Genomic DNA, 20,246 nt, shown 5'->3' on the forward strand with positions numbered 1-20,246 from the left:
TGAACGTCACCAGAAACACCTTGGTGAAGGGACAGCCCTAGTCTCAGTGACCACAGAGCAATGGGCTCCATGAATCCTGTGGGAGGATGGGTACTGGTCTTATTGAGACATCTCTTTGCTCAAATTAATTCCCAGCCTGAAAAATAAAAGTTTTTCTTCACCAGAAACATGAAGCAGTCCTTCCCACACGGTGTTGTTTCCACCCTTATCTCTTTATTTTTCCTTTTGTACATATTTGGTGTCGCATGAAAAGCTGCAAAAAAAAATTTATATTGTAACAAATGACTGTACCTGATGGAACAGTGTGACAGATAAACAGGAAGAGTGCATTCAGTCCACCACATTCAGAAATGACATTACACTCATCTTTATCTCAAATCCTGTAGTATAGTTAGTTCACAAAAATCATTAATCCATCATTTTAATAAACATTTGTTCCAGCACAAATTGCCACTGGAGGAAGTAAATTCTGAACTTTACCACAACTTAATTCCTGAAAAGTTTGGCTCTTGATTTTAAACCATGTCCCTAAACTTAATCTTTGCAACTGCCAGAAATGACTTCTCTCTACTGACCCCACGTGTTCACCGTAATATCTTCAAATATTTAATTAAATCACCTTGCAAGTTCATTTTGTAATTTAACCCTTCAATGAATCATTCCAGTAAATTTACACTGCACTCCAAAACAAGGATCTATCTGTCCTAAAATGTGGCGTTCAGAACCTCACAGAGTAACTCCAAGTGCAGTATAACCAAAGCTTTGATAAAATAATTTCAACCTTCTTACATTTTAGCCTGCTAGATACAAAAAATATCAGTGTTATCGACCTTTCTCATTTCTTCTGCATCTGTCCATAGCATTTGTTTGATTCAATGTTTCCAGAGGGAAACTCACCATCACCAACTCTGGGGAAATTAGGGCTGACCAAGGAATACTGATCCAGCCAGAGGTGCCCACATCTCACGAATGAATAAAAATCCACACAAAAACACACATACTCAGAGCGTGAGCAGGCAGTGACTGTGATGAACTCAGGGAAGGGCAGTAAATGCTGGTCTAACTAGAGAAGTCCTCATCTCATGAACTAATAAGAAAAGTGACTTGTCATTTCTGTTTGGATATTTACTGTATCCATCATTTGCAAACTCCTCTGTTTTATGCCTAAACTGGATGACTTGTATTCAAATGTTCCTGCTTTAAATCCATTTGCAACTGTTTTGCCACCTGTTTCAATATTCTCCTGTCATTCTGTAATACATGCTTCTGTCTGCACTTCTTTGGATGTGACTAAACGTACTATCATCTGCAAATTGTGATGCAAAATCACATCATCTAGGTTGTTTATACACTTGGTAAATAGTCAAGTTCCCAACAGAGATAGAAACAAAGATAGGTTACAGTACACTTCACACCCATTCTACACTTGTCAAGAGTGTGGTGCTGGAAAAGCACAGCCAGTCAGGCTGCATCCGAGGAGCAGGAGAGTTGAAGTTTCGAGCATAACCTCTTCATCATAAGCCCTTCCCTTGAAAGTGTGGACTCTTTTCAATTCTCCTGCTCCTCGGATGCTGCCTGACCAGCGTGCTGTTCCAGGACCACACTCGCGACTCTGATCTCCAGAATCTGCAGCCCTCACTTTTTACTCATTCTATACTAGTATTCCCAACCAAGCCATGCTTGCAAAATGCACAAAGTGTTCAACATGAACTATGTTTCTCCAACTGGACAACATTTGATGGATAATTCCAACGTGACACTGACAACCACACTGACAACCTGGCAGTTATCTGTCAACTATTTTCCATTGCAGCACCAAACTTGAGGGGCTGAATGGTCTACGCCTGCTCCGATTTCTTATGTTTTCTACTACGTTAAACTTTGTGACCACGTTATTTATGCTTTTCAGTTGGACCCTCATCTCAGCTCAGTTCAGGTGGAACCCATCTCAGTGACACAATTCTTGCTCTTCTATTGGCTCCAGAGTTCCATGAAATGGAATCCCTTTCCGCCAGGCCACTCCTCCGTAACCTGATTATCTGATTATATCGGATTCAGTAATTATCCAGACATTTTGATCCTTGTTTTCCTTTTCTTTAACCTTGCTCCTAGTCTCTGGAACTCTCCAAACTTGATTTCTTCTACTCTTCCCATCCCATCCCCCTCCAGTATCCTTCAAAATTAGTTCCATATGTCCCTGACAAATGATGTGGGATTCTTGCTGCTACTTAGAAATAATGCCACCTGCCGTCTTCTTTAAGTTACTGAATGCCCTACAGCTACTGGATTCCACTTGCCCTCGTTCCCTGGCCTTTACACAGCTTCCTCCAACAGGCTTTCTCCAGAACACAAACATTCTAAGAAAGTAGTGCAGTCAGTTTTCACGAGTCCACACTTTCAACCACACCTGGGTACCTCTTCTAAACATTATCGATTACACCAAGGCCATTCGCGTATTGTCCATAACTGTAAAGTGTAACCAAGTTCCTCAGCAAAGAGCCCAGTCTCTCCTGTTCTTCCTTCATGTGTCACAGTGTTCCACAATTCACTCTATAGCTTCATATTTCTGTCAACATGTCCAGACTCACACTTCACTTACACACTTTTTGGTTTGTTTTAAGACTTTTACTTCTTTTTCTACACACTAACATTCAGTAATCACAAAAACCTAAAACAAATGTTGAATATTTATTTCTGAAGCTGATTCAAGTGTCAAGTATAAGAGACAGAAAACCACAGTTCTCCCTCTAATCTGCATCAAATCCCCACTCTCACCAAATCTGGCCTTTACAAACCAAAAACGCAGAAATTTCTGGAAAAGCTCAGCAGGTCTGGCAGCATCTGTGGAGCGAAATCAAAGTTAACACTTCAGGCGCAGTGACCCTTTCTCACAACTTCTAACTTTTACACTTTTCTAACCTGAAAATGTGTTATTGAAAAGCGCAGCAGGTCAGGCAGCATCCAAGGAACAGGAGAATCGACGTTTCGGGCATCAGCCCTTCTTCAGGAATCCTGAAGAAGGGCTCATGCCCGAAACGTCGATTCTCCTGCTTTTTGGATGCTGCCTGACCTGCTGCGCTTTTCCAGCAACACATTTTTCAGCTCTGATCTCCAGCATCTGCAGTCCTCACTTTCTCCTAGAACACTTTTCTAACCACTTTACAGCCACTAAACCAATAAGGACACATTTACACACTCACAGAGGAGCTTTATAGAGTAAATGGGTCCCAATTGGCTGTGACTAGCCCACAGGGAATCTGTTAGGAGAACGTGAGAACTACAAATGCTGTAGATCAAAGTCAAGAGTGTGGTGCTGGGAAAGCTCAGCAGGTCAGGCAGCATCTGAGGAGCAGCAGAATCAATGTTTCGGGCATAAGCCCAAAATTCCTGATGAAGGGTTATACCCGAAACATCGATTCTCCTGCTCCTCAGATGCTGCCTGACCTGCTGTGCTTTTCCAGCACCACACTCTTGACACATGTGCCTTGGCCAAAGGTGTGATGAGTGAGAATCTTGAAGGTTGGGGAAAGGACGTGAAAGTAAACGTAAGACACCTTCCTCTTCAGTACTTTCCTGATAGTGTTTGAGCTGTTATCAGTTTAATAGAATGTTTATTGCACCCCACCCATACTGCTCGTAAGCCCCAGTATTATTGCTGTCACTTATTGAATTCCACATGGGAACTCTGTCCTCAGTGACTCTCACCTTGGAGGAGGAAGGTCAGCCCAGGCCTGACAAACAGACAAGTCTCTATTGCCCCAAAACAAGTGGTTGGTACTCACGGTGCAGGAAGCAGTCATACTTGAAGCATCGTCTGCAGAAAAGGGTGTGGAAGGAATGCAGGGACTGATTACGCTGCACTGATTTAGCATTAGGTCCATCAATGTTTGGAGTGCACTCTGGAGGGACTGCTGAGGGATCACAGAGTTTCGTCAGCTCCCAGTACCTGAGAAGCAGGAACATCATTGATCAACTCAGTCTTTGCTGCAATCAGGGATGGGTTGTTGTTGGTTGCTGGTGGTGGTGGTGACGGGATATGAGCCCAGAGGAAGAATAAAAAACAGGAAAACCCGCAAATGATGTGTCCTCCTCTACCCCATCCTGTGTGCCTCTGGAGTTCCAGGGCAATAGTACATTTGTCTCAAGCATTACTGTTCACTGCTTTTTCTCTGTAATGGAAAGATGTGGCAACGGTTGGGGGCTGGCTGGGAGAGTTAGAAGGGTGAATGTGCACAGAAAGATGTGTTCAACTCACTTCTCTCTTAGCTCCTTCGATGAGCCCCGATCTGGAAACATCATGGCGATGGCTTTGAAGATCTTGTCTGGTGGAAGCCTTCTGTTAGATCTCTCCTCAGTCCCTGCAACATCCAGTGAGAGCAGGGTTAAAGGGACAGAAAGCCAACATACACTGCCAGGCCAGGCCGGGCCAGACTGGAAATCTGAATACATGAATTTTAGTATTAACTAGTCTGCATGTCAAAGACTGAATACAATATACCATTCTCTCCTCCCCCACGTTGGCATGCTGTTGTGGGGTCCAGAGTGGGGCTGGTGATTAATATATACATTTAATGGTTTGGACACCTTATTACAGGATTGAAGTCACACATTCATATTTCAATCTGAGATTCCAGTGTTTAATGAGTGTGTGAGTGAAATGGGCATTGCAGGCAAATGGCCTTCCCAATTTGTACAGAACCAAAGGAGGTTCAGTGGCCCCTCCAATTCTCTCAACATCCCCTTTGACCTCCCTCCCTGCACTTTGGAAAAGCCAAACCACTGATCCCCTCCAAGCCCAATCTCTACAAACTCCTCCGACTGCCTTGGCTCTCTAGAACTTTCTCTCCTTTGTCCTAAAGGGGCTTTGACTTACAGAAACATAGGATTCCATCTGGAATAGGCCATTCCAAACCCCTCTCCATTCAGTAAGATCCTGGCTGACCTGCACTTTCCTGTCTGGACCAATCACCTACCTCTCTCCATCAATTAGAAATCAGTCACCCAGCCTCCACTGCCTTTTGGGCAGAATAATGACTGTCGGGGAGGAAGTGACTTTTGGTGTCTCAGCTGCAGTCTGAATTGCCCCAGGATGGCATAGATGGGCACTGCCCTTGGCACTGTGATTTAGGGAGGGTGCTGTGTTGAGACCAGGGGCAACCAGGAGGAGCTCAAAGCCACAGAGAACCGCAGCAAGGTTCAGCCTGCCAACTGGAGAGACAGAAAGGAGGAGGAGGACTGGGGGATGAAGATTCACACAGGGGAGTTATCTCTGGGTTTGGGACCCTGCAAATCAGCTGTATTGTCACTATTGTAATGTAGAAATACAGCAGCTAATTTAAGCAAAGAAAAATCCCACAAACAGCAATTCATTACAAGTAGCTGTAAAAAGCTGAGACACAGTGACCTCTCTCTCTCTCTCTCCAAGACTGTTCAATGAAATCCCTGAAAGACTCGAACTCAATTCTTGCCTTAGCCCCTTTCAATCAGCTCTGCAAGAATTTCATTTTAAAAAAAAGTTTATTCATTTATTTAAAATACCAGAACGCTCTCCTAATGGCACTGTGGAGATACCAACACCCAAGGACTGTAGTGGTGACAGCAGGTGGCATTACCAAGGGCAGTTGGGGATGAGCAATAAACATTGACTCAGGCAGTGACACTGAGTCATGACAGTGAATAAGATAAACTCCCATTAGGATAGGTCTGTTAAAACTCACCATCCTCAGCATTTTGATCACCGCACTGCAACTCATCCTGTCCTCGTTTCATATTCTGTCGGCTGTTGGTGCGAGAGGGAGTTGTTGGCTTAACTTCATCATCTGACTCCCGAATGAGACCACGAACAAGTGCAGTAAAGATCTCATCACTGATAAAATCACACTCTGCAAAACATTGAGCTGTTAATCCCAAGTATTCTGTGAACGTAAACACCATCTCAAAACTCAATCTCAGCAGCTGCTATGGAATATCACATCTGGAAACAGACTACTTTATAACATGGTTTCAGAGATTCCTCAGAGTGTTGTTCCAAATGGAGGAGCACTCATTCATTGGCTGAGAGGTGGGGTAGTGGGGGCTTTGTGGTAACCAGCTGGTCCTTTCCTTGTTTTGTGGAGTCCATAGTCAATGTTGAGGACTCCCAAGGCAAATCCTCCTGACTGTATATCACTATGCTGCCACCTCTGCTGGGTCTGTCCAGTTGAGGGGAAAGGATATATCTGGGAATGGTGATGGGGATGTCTGGGATATTGTTCATACAGTATGATTCCGTGAGTATAAGATCTCTCCTGAATTTGACTGTAGTCCCCAGATGTTAGCAAGGAGGGCCTTGCAGGATGACAAGGTTGAGTTAGCAGTTGTCATTCCCACTTGCCACATCACTGCCAGGTCATTCTTGTCTTTAAACTTTCTACTGATTTGATACAAATGAATGGCTAGCTCTGCTATTTCAGAATCAGCCAGTTTGGAGTCACGTGTAGGCCAGACCAGGTAAGGATGGCAGATTGTCTTTCCTAAAGGGCATGAGTGAACCATTTTTAAAAACAACAATTAAGTCATCTAGAATTTTAATTCTACATTTTTATTGAATCCAAATTTCACCTGCCCTGATGTGATTCAAGCCTGGGTTCCCAGAATATACCCAGCTCTTTTGGTTCCTAGACCCGCAACAATAATATGAGGGCATTGTACCCCCACCCCCACTCTGGAATGTAATACAGTATGAGGATATGCCCCCCTGCCAGGGAAGGGGTAATACAACAAGAGGTTATCGCCCTTCAACCCCCAGATGTAATACACCTTGAGGGTATCAGCCCTCCCCTGGGTGTAATACAACATGAGAGTATCGCCCCCTGGGTGTAATACAACCCACTGCTCAGGTCACTTTGAATCAACCAAGCAGCGAGTGAAGAAAGTGCTCTCTCATCCGACCAGATGAAAAGCAAGCTACAGAAATCAAAAGAGAACTGAGCAACCCAGAATCACAAAAACTTGAACAGTAAAGGGGAGGCCATTCAGGAAAACAAAGAGGTTTGGCTCTTAAAACAGTTGGTTATCTCAGCATCCCACTGGGTACATGCAGGGAGATGGCACTGATTGGATTGTTATCCTAGCAGTTGTATTGAGACCTTGACTGATGCAGAGTGGGGAGATACCCACCCAGAGTTTTTCACTACCAACTCTATCCCCAAAGACCAGGTTTGGAATTGTCTTACAGCCTAGCAAATTCTACAACACAGGGCTATGATTTCCATCTTGGAATATATTCCAGGTTCAGATTGATTAGACATTTGGAGCCTAAGAGAATTTAGAGGTCAGGAGAAATGGCTAATTGAAGGAGACAATGAGCCAAGCTGGGATTGAATAGCAGATCTAGAGAATCTGAATATTCTGGGCTCTGTCGCATCACTGACTGAATCACAATCCATAATATTCCCGTGTCTTCATCAATGGTAACATCAGCAGCTACACCGACCTCCCAACTTCCCCCAAACTGGGAAACATTTCCCCACTTCAGTTGTTCACGACATTGAATCTCCTGCCCCAACTCTTGACACTTGCTCATAACTGAGCAGCGGTTACTTCAAGCAGGAACAAGATGGAAACTGCAGGAATTCACAGAAAGTGTAAAGAGATCAGGAGAGGATGGATGGTCTTGTTGAGTCATCTGTCTCTGAAGAAAAGAATATCAATAGTTGTTCAAAAGGTTTGATGTAAAATGGTGAAGGGTTTTGATAGATTGGATACCGAGAGATGTGGGGAAAAGCAGAACTAAAGGCTGTCAATACTAAATAGTCACCAAGAAATGCAACTGGGAATTCAGGAGTAACTTTCTCACCCAGAGGGTGGTGAGAATGTGGGACTCACTCACATAGGAACCAGCTGCATTGAATGTAATGGTTTTCAGGGGTAATTAGACAAGTTCATGTGAGAGAAAGAAACTGAGGGTTAGAATGATTGATTGAGATAATGAAAGCCAGGAGTGCGCTCATATGGAGGTTAAGTCCCAGCAGGGATGGATGAAGGGTCACTGGACTCAAAAGGTTAACTGTGTTTTCCTTTCTGCAAACGCTGCCAGACCCAATGAGTTTGTCAAGAACTTTGTTTTTGACCCAGCATGAACTTATTGGGCCAACTGGCCTGATTCTATGCTGTACATTTCATGGAATTGTATTTTTTGGTCTGTACTGTAAAATTGTGACAAGAACGAGACGTAGCAACTTACCTCTGTCTCCATGCACCTTCCCATCATAATTATTGATCAGTTCCTCAATAAAAACACCATCCTGCTCAAGGACCTCATCTCCCATATATGGGATATTGTGCAAGACAGTCTCATCTTCTACCTGCATCATAACAAAAAGCATTACTGAGGAACGTCACATACTGTAATGTTATATATTTATTTGAAATAAACCATAATAATTCCTACAAATGTGATCCCACCTACACCCAAATACAAATGCAATGGAGCCACTCCCTCATATCACACAACAGCACCCTGACCAACATACCATGAAATTCTGCTGGAGAGGAGACCAGGAATACATCACTGGACTCATGGCCACCGGACTCAGCATCTTCTGCATGACAGCCTGACTCTTGAAGTTTAGGAATAAACTCTCGACTGTACACTGCAATGAAGAAAAGAAGCAGTGAGGAGAATGCAGGTGAGCTCAGGGAAATATGGTTTCTCAAACAGGCATTGCCCTGTTATGGCTGAATGTACAGAGATGTTCCTGTGTGAAGCAGAGAACTTGCTGGTGCCTGGGGCCCAAGGAGGAGGTGTCAGTGACATTGCGAAAGCTGCCTGGCTCTGGATTAATTGATTGAGTTTGATCTTGTCACTTGGTCTTTCCACATGATGTTGGTGTGACAGAGGGTAATAGTGCCAGTGACCATGAGCAAGTGGTTTCAGCTGTCAGAGCCATAGGCTGGTGCCACATTGTGTGTACTGGTAAGGTGGGATGCCAGGTTTCCAAATGACAGAGCAGCTGACAGGAAAAGGGAAGGGATAACTGCTGCTGTGTATTTGACTATTTCTCAATTCCATCTGTTCACTTTTTCTAAGAAATGCAACTGAGAATTCAGGAGCAACTTCCTCACCCAGAGAGTGGTCAGAATGTTGTCTCCCTCCCACAGGGAGCAGCTGCAGTGAATGTGATGGCTTGAATGGAAAGCGAGACAACTTCATGTGGGAGAAAGAAATGGAGGGTTAGAACGATCGATTGAGATGAGAAAAACAGGGGGAGACTCAAGTGGAGGCTAAACCCCAGCATAGACAAAGGGTGAAATAACTCCACAGAGGCCAGTCTCCCATCTCTAGGTCACTCTTTATTTATACTTGGAAAGTCCTTGACACTGATCCAGCTCCCTCAGAGCCAGCTCGCAGAGTGAACAGCACCCAGACACTCCTGTTTATATCTGTCAGCCAGAGCTCCCTGATTGAACCAGATTAACAGCACCAATCAGGGAATTCATATTCTATGAGGTCCACCTGATGACCTCAATACAGAGTTGGCACCAATTCCCCTCCTAATAAGAAGCCTCCCATGTGTCAGGGGGTGGGGGAAGGTGAGAGGGGGCCACAGTGTGGGCTCTGAGAGGTGGGGGAAGGGAATAGATGTTATGAGGGAGGTCAGCTATCTGCTCCCTCGGTGCACAGGTGCAGACACAAAGCTGAAAGTTAGAGCCACTGGAGTCTCCATTCCTTAAATGAATGTAGATAGCAAACCCGCTGATATTGAAATCAGAGCCACAGTAAGTATCGATGTAGTCACTGTGTAATTTGTGAATACAAAGCCCTCAGTGAGGTGCCAGCTGCAATATGTAGCAGTCCATCACTGACTGCCTTCCCCCTCCAACCCACATACAACCTCCCCTCCCCCAGCTCCTGCACACACACTACCCTGTGGCACAGAATACTGAGTCCGCTGGATTTCACTCGATAATCTACCTTCCATTTGCCACAGCTCGTAGTTCGCATGGTGCTGACAGCTATTGGCTGAATCCTCAGCTTCTTCCAATCTTCATTGAGAATTTCAGTTCGGCTCCTGATCTTATTGCGGTTACAGACAAACATTTCCTTCATATAGAAAGGGAACAAGAGTTGGTTAGAGAGGGATGGAGAAATGTTTAGTGTCTCACCTTGGGCTCACCATCTAACTAGACTCCATGCCCTTGGCAGCTTGACAATTTCTTTGAGAAATGAGTTTCTGCACGTGTGTGTGTGATGGGTGACTCCCTTCCTCACCCATAGCCATTCCCTGGAAATGGAAAGTGTGCAGAGCCTGTGCACAAAGTGAGGCAGCACCACAACCTGAAGCAGTTGTGAATATGACACACCCACCATTACCTTCACTTCATCTGCCCTCCGGAAGCGTTTGAGTTGTCGCAGGCGCATGTATTCAGACTTGACTCGTTTCCGCCAGTCCATCGACAGATTGGCCAACGGTTTATTCTGAGAGGGTTCAGATTCCATCCTCAGCCTGGAAACCAGATCATAGCAATCAGCATTGTGCCAGGACAGGGGGCAGAGTGGGCAATGCTCCCCCTGCCACTGGGAGAGGGTAACCTACATCCAACCCCTCCCCCGAATCCTAGACTCAAAGAGTGAGACCTATTTCAAACCAAAAAGAAGATATTTTTGTGGTGCCAGTCATCAGGGCTCAGAGACAAGTTGAATATTTTGCAGATAAGTAATTTATTCTATTCACACACCACTGCAGACCTGAGTCCATCAGATTATTTCTGCCTTTGCTGTTTCATTTCAACTATTTTTCACTCTATTCTTTCTAAATCTATATCTTCTCCTTTTATTCTTCCTTTCTTAAATACTACACTCTCCCAAGTCTCTCCTCAACCTTCCAGTGCTTTGATCTTGCTGTTATCGTTTCTGACTTGACTGTTCAAAACGCAGACAGCTCCACTCTGGCTTTATCAAGACAGAAATCCCAAGTGACTGATCTCACTCCCAGAATCACTTTCCTGCCCAATGCACCCAATGGAGACTCACCTTACCCATCAACTCACCGCTTCCCGGCCCCACTCCACAATGTCCATAAGCAATAAGACCTTTAGCAACATAAAAACAGGAGTCAGCCATTCCGCCTGTTTCATCATTCAATACTATATTACGAGGATGTTGCCTGGTGTGGAAGGTGCTAGCTATGAAGAGAGGTTGAGTAGGTTAGGTTTGTTTTCATTAGAAAAAAGGAGATTGAGGAGGGGACCTGATTGAGGTTTACAAAATCACTCCTGATGAAGGGCTTTTGCCCGAAACATCGATTTCACTGCTCTGTGGATGCTGCCTGCACTGCTGTGCTCTTCCAGCACCACTAATCCAGAGTCTACAAAATCATGACAGGGTGGATGGAGACAAGCTTTTTCTCAGGGTAAAGGATTCAATAACGAGAGGTCACGCTTTCAAGGTGAGAGGTGGAAAGTTTAAGGGGGATACACGCGGTAAGTACTTCACACAGAGGGTGGTGGGTGTCTGGAACGCGTTGCCAGCAGAGATGGTAGAGGCAGGCACGGTGGATTCATTTAAGATGCATCTGGACAGATGCATGAGTAGGTGGGGAGCAGAGGGATACAGATGTTTAGCAATTGGGTGACAGGTTTAGACAGTACATTTGGATTGGCTCAGACTTAGAGGGCCAAAGGGCCTGTTCTTGGGCTGTAAATTTTCTTTGCTCTTTGTTTGTTCTATGGTTCATCTGATGTAACCTCAAATCCACTTTCTTCTTTCCAAAAGTCTAACAAACTCAACTTTGAATCAGTGTAAAGGTCTACCTGTAAAAGCTCCAACGAGAGGATTCCACACTAGAATGACACTTGCCATCTATAAACATTTTATGGATGATTGCACATAATATCACAAAAAAAACCAGAAACTCGGGCAAGTGTTGGTGACACTTTCCCTTTAAATAAAGCCTCATGCCTTTTATGACTGCTCAAACATGGCTGTCATGGTGATGATGTGGAACATACCAGTTCCAACTCTTTAATCCACTGGGACCTTCTGCTCTCTGAGCATCTTACCCTGTTCCACCCTCTCACCTCTTTCAAAATCATGATTTTACCACCATCCTAAATTTAAGCCAAATGTTCTCAGATTTATTCATTGCTTTCCTCTCTCAGCCTCTGCGCCAAACTTCTCTTCCTCACTGGTTTTAACACCATCTCTACCAGTCTGTTCCTGAACACCTTACTGAAACCATATGGAACATAGAACAATACAGCGCAGAACACGTCCTTCGGCCCTTGATGTTGCGCCAACCTGTGAACTATTCTCAGCTCGTTCCCCTATACTACCCCAAAACCATCCATATGCTTATCTAAGAATTGTTTAAATCTCCCTAATGTGACTGAGTTGACTACATTAGCAGGTAGGGCATTCCACCCCCTTACCACTCTCTGCACAAAGAACCTGCCTCTGATATCTGTCTTAAATCTATCACCCTTCAATTTGTAGTTATGCCCCCTTGTACAAGCTGATGTCATCATCCTAAGAAAAAGACTTTCATTGTCTACCCTATCTAATCCTCTGATCATCTTGTATGTCTCTATCAAATCACCTCTTAGCCTTCTTCTTTCCAATGAGAAAAGACCCAAGTCCCTCAGCCTTTCCTCATACGACCTTCCCTCCAGACCAGGCAACATCCTGGTAAATCTCCTCTGCACCTTTTCCAATGCTTCCACATCCTTCCCGAAATATGGGGACCAGAACTGAACACAATATTCCAAGTGTGGCCACACCAGCATTTTGTATAGTTGCAGCATGATATTGCGGATCTGGAACTCAATCCCTCTACCAATGAAACCTAACACACCGTATGCCTTCTTAACAGCAATATCCACCCGGGTGACAACTTTCAGGGATCTATGTACATGGACTCCAAGATCCCTCTGCACATCCACAGTACCAAGAATCTTCCCATTGACTCAGTACTCTGACTTCCTGTTATTCTTCCCAAAGTGCATTACCTCACATTTAGCTGCATTGAACTCCATTTGCCACCTCTCAGCCCAATTCTGCAGTTTATCCAAGTTCCCCTGCAACGTGTAATATTCTTCCATTCTGTCCATTACTCCATCGACTTTAGTGTCATCTGCAAACTTACTAATCCATCCACCTATACCTGCGTCTAAGTCATTTATAAACAGCAGTGGTCCCAAAACAGATCGTTGTGGCACACAACTAGTAACCGAACTCCAGGCTGAATATTTTCCATCAACCACTACTCACTGCCTTCTTTCAGAAAGCCAGTTTCTAATCCAAACTGTTAAATCACCCTCAATTCTATGCCTCTGCATTTTCTCCAACAGCCTACCATGTAGAACCTTATCAAAGGCTTTACTGAAGTCCATGTATACCACGTCAACTTCCCTACCCTCATCTACATGCTTGGTCACCTTCTCAAAAAACTCAATGAGGTTTGTGAGACACGACCTGCCCTTGACGAAACCATGTTGACTATCTGAAGTCAAATTGTTGCTTACTAGATGATTATCAATCTTATCTCTTATAATCCTTTCCAAAGCATTTCCTACAACAGCAGTAAGGCTCACCGGTCTATAATTACCTGGGCCATCTTTACTGCCCTTCTTGAACAAGGGCACAACATTTGCAATCCTCCAGTCCTCTGATACCAAACCTGTAGACAGTGACAACTCAAATATCAAAGGCGAAGGCTCTGCTATCTCCTCCCTAGCTTCCCAGAGAATCCTCGGATAAATCCCATCCGGCTCAAGGGACTTGTCTTCTTTCACTCCTTCGAGGATTGATAACACCTGTTCGTAACTTACCTCGATCCTTTCTAGTCGAATATCTCATTCCTCATTCTTCTCCTCAACAATATTCTCCTTTTCCTGAGTGAAAACCGATGAGAAATGTTCGTTTAGTACCTCTCCGATCTCCACAGGGTCCACACTCAACTTCCCACTTCTGTCTTTGCTCTCTATGTGCATGGCCACTCATGGAGGCTTTCAGACCTATTACATCAACTCCACACCCCCCCCCCCACCCCCAGCTCATCTCTGATCACTTCTTTGCCACCCACACTCCCACTCCACCCACACTCCCTGTCCCTCGCCACCCAGACCCCATTGCTCATCACCCACACTCCCTGTTGCAGACCTCAGCCCAACCTCCTCCTGTACCTGCCTCTGGGAAAAAAGACCCAATTCATTAAAATGAAATAAAGAATAGCAGATGCTGGAAGTCTGAAACACCAACAGAAATCACTGGAGAAACTCAGCAGGTCCAACATCACCCGTGGAGAGAAAGCAGAGTTAACATTTCGGGTCCAGTGACTCTTCAGCCTGATTCACATTTGCTTCAAATGCACTTTCAAAATTCCAGCTGTCTCTAGCCCCTAGCTGTCTGTGTGCTACATTTACACAGTCACTGATTTGATTATATGCACCATTATATTCAGCTTTGACAAACTAGACCCCAATAAAACCATCGCCCTGCCCCACTCTGTCTGCCCCTCAATATAACTCATTTCTGCTTTGGTCAGTTCAATGGACACAGATCTAAAAGGACGCAATGATAACCCAATTTAATCATTCCCCTGATCTGGCTGAAACACCACTGGGTTCTGCTCACATGACTAATATTGCTAACTAGGCAAAAGTGGGTACTGTAGACGCTAGAGATTAGAGTCAAGATTAGAGTAGTGCTGGAAAAGCACAGCAGGTCAGGCAGCAGCTGAGGAGCAGGAAAACTGACTGGTTCCTGATGAAGGGCTTTTGCCCAAAATGTCGATTTTCCTGATCCTCAGACGCAGCCTGACCTATTGTGCTTTTCCAGCACTACTCTAATCTTAACATTGCTGACTCTTCCAGAATGATCTCAAATGAAAGATAATCCTGGCTTCTTTTCTTTCCTGCACAGTGCCTTTTTAAACCCCTCTCCCCATACCTCCAGCAGTGAATATGAAGAGCTTCAGGCTCTTTAGTTTTGAATCACTCTTCCCTCACACTATCTCAGAGCTCAGCTTGTCCAGAAGATCTGCCTCTAGTTTCCTTCACCCTATTCACTCTGACTCCTGGTCTCCATATTATCAAATAGTTCTCTCTCTGGGTATTCTGTCTTTTTCTCTCCTTTAAATCTGCTATTGTCAACTCTCTCTACAAAACACCAACGCCCCCCACCCCATCATATCCTGTTCTTCCGTAAATCCACCCCCATCTTTCCTGCAACTGTTTGATCCATTGAATATGGGTTTCTGCCTCTTCCCCAGACTGAAGTCTCTCTCACCATTGCCACATGGGTCAGCTTGTGTGACTGACTATGGTTGATTCTCCCTCATCCATCCAGACAGTCAGCCACACCTTCCTGCTGCAACCTGTCTCTGCTGTTACCCAGCCCTATGAGAACCAATGCTGGAAGCTTCTTTCACTCTCTCTATGCCTCTGACTTTTCTTACTGAGACTCTCCTTAAAATTTCTCTCTCTTTGCCAAGCTTTTGGTCATCCTACATCTCCTTATTGGTCCAGGAGCTCTCCCATGAAGCTTCCGGAGATGTTTTAGTCTATTAAATGTGACATTTAAATATAATTTATCCTAATGGTCTTCACTGGAGAGGGTGCAGCCAATGGGGAAGGCCAGGAGGAGGCAGGGCCTGGACAAAAAGGATTGGCAGATCTGACAGTCAGAAAAGCACGATGTTTGGATCTCAGGTTTTTGAGGGAAGTTAGGCTTTAGCTCTAATCTCCCCATCCTTCTTGGATATGGATTGGTGTCAAAAGTCTAGAGAGCTGCAAACATTCTACTCTTGTTCAAAAAATGTGGAAAGTGATAAATATGATCATTTTTGACCAGACAGTTCAATAAAGGGGAATATTTTAAGAGCAATATTCTGTGACAAAATTTAACCCTGATAAATGTGAGGCAAAGCACTTTAGAAGAAGTATAACAAAGAAATATTCAATGAATGACAGTACAATAGAGAGCTCAGATGGAACTTGTGGGTGCTTGACCATAGATCCCTCAAGGTGGCAGGGCAGATTAAGAGGGTAGTTAACGGACTTGTGGGACATATCAGTCAGAGCAAAGATTGTAAGAACAGGGAGGTCATACTGGAGCTGTACAGAATTTTGTTGAGGCCACAGCTGGAGTACTGTGTAGTTGTGGTCACTGCATCACAGGAAGGCTGTGATTGCACTGGAGGGTTACAGAGGAGATTTACCAGGTTGTTACTTGGGATGGAGCAGATTAAGTATAAATAGAGGCTGCAGAATCTCTGGGTTTTTTAAGAGCAGAGAAGGTTGAACAGAGGTGTAAAGGATTATGAGGGTAAGGACAGGGTGGACAGAAAGCAGCTGTTCCCTTTAGTTGAAGGGTCAATAACAAGAGGCATAATTTTAAGGTGAAAAGCAGGAGGTTTAGAGGGGATTTAAGGAAACTTTTTCACCTGAAATGGTGGAGTCTGTAATGCACTGCCTGGGAGGGGAGTTCATATGGGAAACATGAAATATCATAACATTCAAGGCTGTGGGCCAAGTGCTGGAAAATGGGCCCAGGGATTCTATAATTCCAGAGTGTAGATTTAGTGCCATCTCTGTTAGCACAGAATCGATGGGCAGAAGGTCTGCTTCTGTATTTTATTCATTAACATTTAGTAAAGTATAATAAAGGTAAAGAATTTGTTTCATGCAAATCATGTTTAACAAATTGATTAGCCCTCAGTTAGTGTAATGCAGTTGATGTTTATCTGGACTTTCTGAAGGTGATCGATATAGGAGCACAATCCCAGTTTGAGCAAAGGGGCTGAAGGGCCATTGTTCCAGAAGTGGGTGTAGGCTGTTTGCAGGAAGGGGGTGAGGGTGAGGGTGGGTGTGGACTGTTTGCAGGAAGGGGGTGAGCGTGGGGGTGGGCAGTTTGCGGGGAGGGGGGGGGGTGAGGGTGTGGGGTGGGCTGTTTGCAGGAGGGGGATGAGGGTAAGGGTGAGGGTGGGGATGAGGGTAAGGCGGGGTGAGCTGTTTGCAGTTGGGGGAGTGGATGGGGGTGGGCTGTTTGCGGGAGGGGCTGAGGGTGAGGGTGGGGATGAGCTGTTGCAGCAGGGGGGTAAGGGTGGGGGTGGGCTGTTTCCAGGAAGGGTGTGAGGGTGAGGGAGGGGGTGAGGGTGGGCTGTATCCAGGAGGGGGGTGAGGGTGGGGGTAGGGGTGGAGGAGGGGGAGAGGGAGGAGGGAACACCCCATTAGGAAATGTATTAAATGATGAGGCCGGGGGCTGGAGCGCGGAGCGCGGCCTCCCTCAGGGGAGAGCTCACGCCGGGAGCCGGTTCCACAGCAGCGGCCGCGGGGAGACCGTGGAGCCGGAGCCGGAGCCGATCCCGGAGGGACAGCAACCGGCCGCCAGGGCTCCGCCGCTCGGCCCCTCTCCCTCTCCCTCTCCCTCACCCCAGGGGCTCCGCCGCTCGGCCCCTCTCCCTCTCCCTCACCCCAGGGGCTCCGCCGCTCGGCCCCTCTCCCTCTCCCTCACCCCAGGGGCTCCGCCGCTCGGCCCCTCTCCCTCTCCCCCCCCCCCTCCTCTGTCTCCTACCGTCACAGAGACTGAGTCCGGAATCTCCGCCGCTCGGGGCCCGGAGCGTCTCACGGCAGCAAGTGACGCAGGAACACCCCCACCCCCACAGGAACACCCCCACCCCCAGAGCACCACCCCCACCCCCACAGGAACACCCCCACAGGAACACCCCCACCCCCAGAGCACCACCCCCACCACCACAGGAACACCCCCACCCCCAGAGCACCACCCCCACCCCCACAGGAACACCCCCACCCCCAGAGCACCACCCCCACCCCCACAGGAACACCCCCACCCCCACAGGAACACCCCCACAGGAACACCCCCACCCCCAGAGCACCACCCCCACCCCCACAGGAACACCCCCACCCCCAGAGCACCACCCCCACCACCACAGGAACACCCCCACCCCCAGAGCACCACCCCCACAGGAACACCCCCACCCCCAGAGCACCACCCCCACCCCCACAGGAACACCCCCACCCCCAGAGCACCACCCCCAGAGCACCACCCCCACCCCCACAGGAACACCCCCACAGGAACACCCCCACCCCCAGAGCACCACCCCCACCCCCACAGGAACACCCCCACCCCCACAGGAACACCCCCACAGGAACACCCCCACCCCCAGAGCACCACCCCCACCCCCACAGGAACACCCCCACCCCCAGAGCAACACCCCCACCCCCAGAGCACCACCCCCACCACCACAGGAACACCCCCACCCCCAGAGCACCACCCCCACAGGAACACCCCCACCCCCAGAGCACCACCCCCACCCCCACAGGAACACCCCCACAGGAACACCCCCACCCCCAGAGCACCACCCCCACCCCCACAGGAACAACCCCACCCCCACAGGAACACCCCCACCCCCAGAGCACCACCCCCACAGGAACACCCCCACCCCCAGAGCACCACCCCCACCCCCACAGGAACACCCCCACCCCCAGAGCACCACCCCCACAGGAACACCCCCAGAGCACCATCCCTACCCCCACAGGAACACCCCCTCCCCCACAGGAACATCCCCACCCCCAGAGCACCACCCCCACAGCAACACCCCCACACCCAGAGCACCACCCCCACCCCCACAGGAACACCCCCACCCCAGAGCACCACCCCCTCCCCCACAGGAACACCCCCACCCCCAGAGCACCACCCCCACAGGAACACCCCCATACCCAGAGCACCACCCCCACCCCCAGAGCACCACCCCCATACCCAGAGCACCACCCCCTCCCCCACAGAAACGCCCCCACCCCCACACCCAGAGCACCACCCCCATCCCTACAGGAACACCCCCACCCCAGAGCACCACCCCCATAGGAACACCCCTACCCACAGAGCACCCCCACCCCCACCCCCAGAGCACCACCCCCACAGGAACACCCCACCCACCCAGAGCACCACCCCTCCCCCACAGAAACAGGACCACCCCCAACCCCACAGCACCGCCCCCACACCCACCCACACAACACAGGAACAGCGCACCCCCACCCCACAACACCACCTGCACAGGAACAGCCCCACCCCCACAGCTCCTCCACCCCCACAGCACTGCCCCACCCACACAGGAACAGCCCCCACCCGCACAACACTGACCCTACCCACACAGCAACAGCCCCCACCCACACAGGAACAGCCCACAACACCACCCCTACCCACACAGCAACAGTCCCCACCCATACAGGAACAGCCCCTACTACCCCGCCACAGCACTACACCGCCCCCATTTCCACTGCCTCATCCCCACAGCACCAGCCCCACCCACACAGGACCACCCACAGCAACACCCCCATCTCCACACCACCATCCACACCCACACACAGCAGCATTTCCACCCCCACAGCACTATCTCCACACAACCCCACCCCTCAAAGCACCACCAACATCTCCACAGGAGCACCAACACCCCCCCACAGCACTACCCCACCCCACAGCAACACCCGCACAGCGCCAGTGCCTGAATCTCCCCACAGCACCACCCACACCATACTCAGTACCACCACCAACCCCACCCCCAGAGTGCCATACACAGCACCAACCCCAAACCCAGAGTACCATACCCCCAATCCCCATAGCATTCTAAGTCTTGCCTAATCAGTCATAATTTTCCTTTTCCCCAACCATAACTCTTGCCCTGCAGTATATACCTGTCTCTTTCCATCACCAAAATAAACGTAACCAAATTGTGGTCACTATCTCCAAATCTAACACCAGGCCTGAGGGATGGGAACTTGAATTGTAGCTCCAGTGTACAGGAGGTTGAGAGTAGTGAAGTCATGAATAAGGTTTCAAGGTTGCAGGAGCGTACCAGCAGGTAGGAAGATGATTTAAGTGTCTGGATTAGTGGTGCAGGAAGAGCACAGCAGTTCAGGCAGCATCCAAGGAGCAGTGAAATCGACGCTTCGGGCAAAAGCCCTTCATCAGGAATAAAGGCAGAGAGCCTGAAGCATGGAGAGATAAGCTAGAGGAGGGTGGGGGTGGGGAGAAAGTAGCATAGAGTACAATAGGTGAGTGGGGGAGGGGATGAAAGTGATAGGTCAGGGAGGAGAGGGTGGAGTGGATAGGTGGAAAAGGAGATAGGCAGGTAGGACAAGTCCAGACAAGTCATGGGGACAGTGCTGAGCTGGAAGTTTGGAACTAGGGTGAGGTGGGGGAAGGGGAAATGAGGAAACTGTTGAAGTCCACATTGATGCCCTGGGGT

At 47.8% G+C, this 20,246-nt stretch overlaps 1 protein-coding gene across 2 annotated transcripts in view; it reads right to left on the reverse strand.

The window, feature by feature from the left end:
• The window catches only part of ezh1 (enhancer of zeste 1 polycomb repressive complex 2 subunit), a 35,037-nt gene extending 17,412 nt beyond the window's left edge, over positions 1-17,625 (reverse strand). The window contains exons 1-10 of one of the 2 annotated variants that reach the window (XM_072561155.1): positions 17,555-17,625; positions 13,810-13,872; positions 10,355-10,487; positions 9,956-10,084; positions 8,514-8,633; positions 8,225-8,345; positions 5,718-5,882; positions 4,256-4,358; positions 3,783-3,946; positions 162-253 (exon numbers count right to left, since the gene is read on the reverse strand). In XM_072561155.1, coding sequence (XP_072417256.1) covers positions 162-253; positions 3,783-3,946; positions 4,256-4,358; positions 5,718-5,882; positions 8,225-8,345; positions 8,514-8,633; positions 9,956-10,084; positions 10,355-10,480 — 1,020 coding nt within the window. In that variant the 5' untranslated portion in view covers positions 10,481-10,487; positions 13,810-13,872; positions 17,555-17,625. The remainder of the gene's footprint in view (positions 1-161; positions 254-3,782; positions 3,947-4,255; positions 4,359-5,717; positions 5,883-8,224; positions 8,346-8,513; positions 8,634-9,955; positions 10,085-10,354; positions 10,488-13,809; positions 13,873-17,554) is intronic. The other variant, XM_072561156.1, reaches the window with a different exon arrangement.
• Positions 17,626-20,246: the final 2,621 nt, after the last annotated feature.

Source organism: Chiloscyllium punctatum, chromosome 42 (assembly GCF_047496795.1).
Source record: "Chiloscyllium punctatum isolate Juve2018m chromosome 42, sChiPun1.3, whole genome shotgun sequence".
In the NCBI taxonomy this organism is placed as follows: Eukaryota; Metazoa; Chordata; class Chondrichthyes; order Orectolobiformes; family Hemiscylliidae; genus Chiloscyllium; species Chiloscyllium punctatum.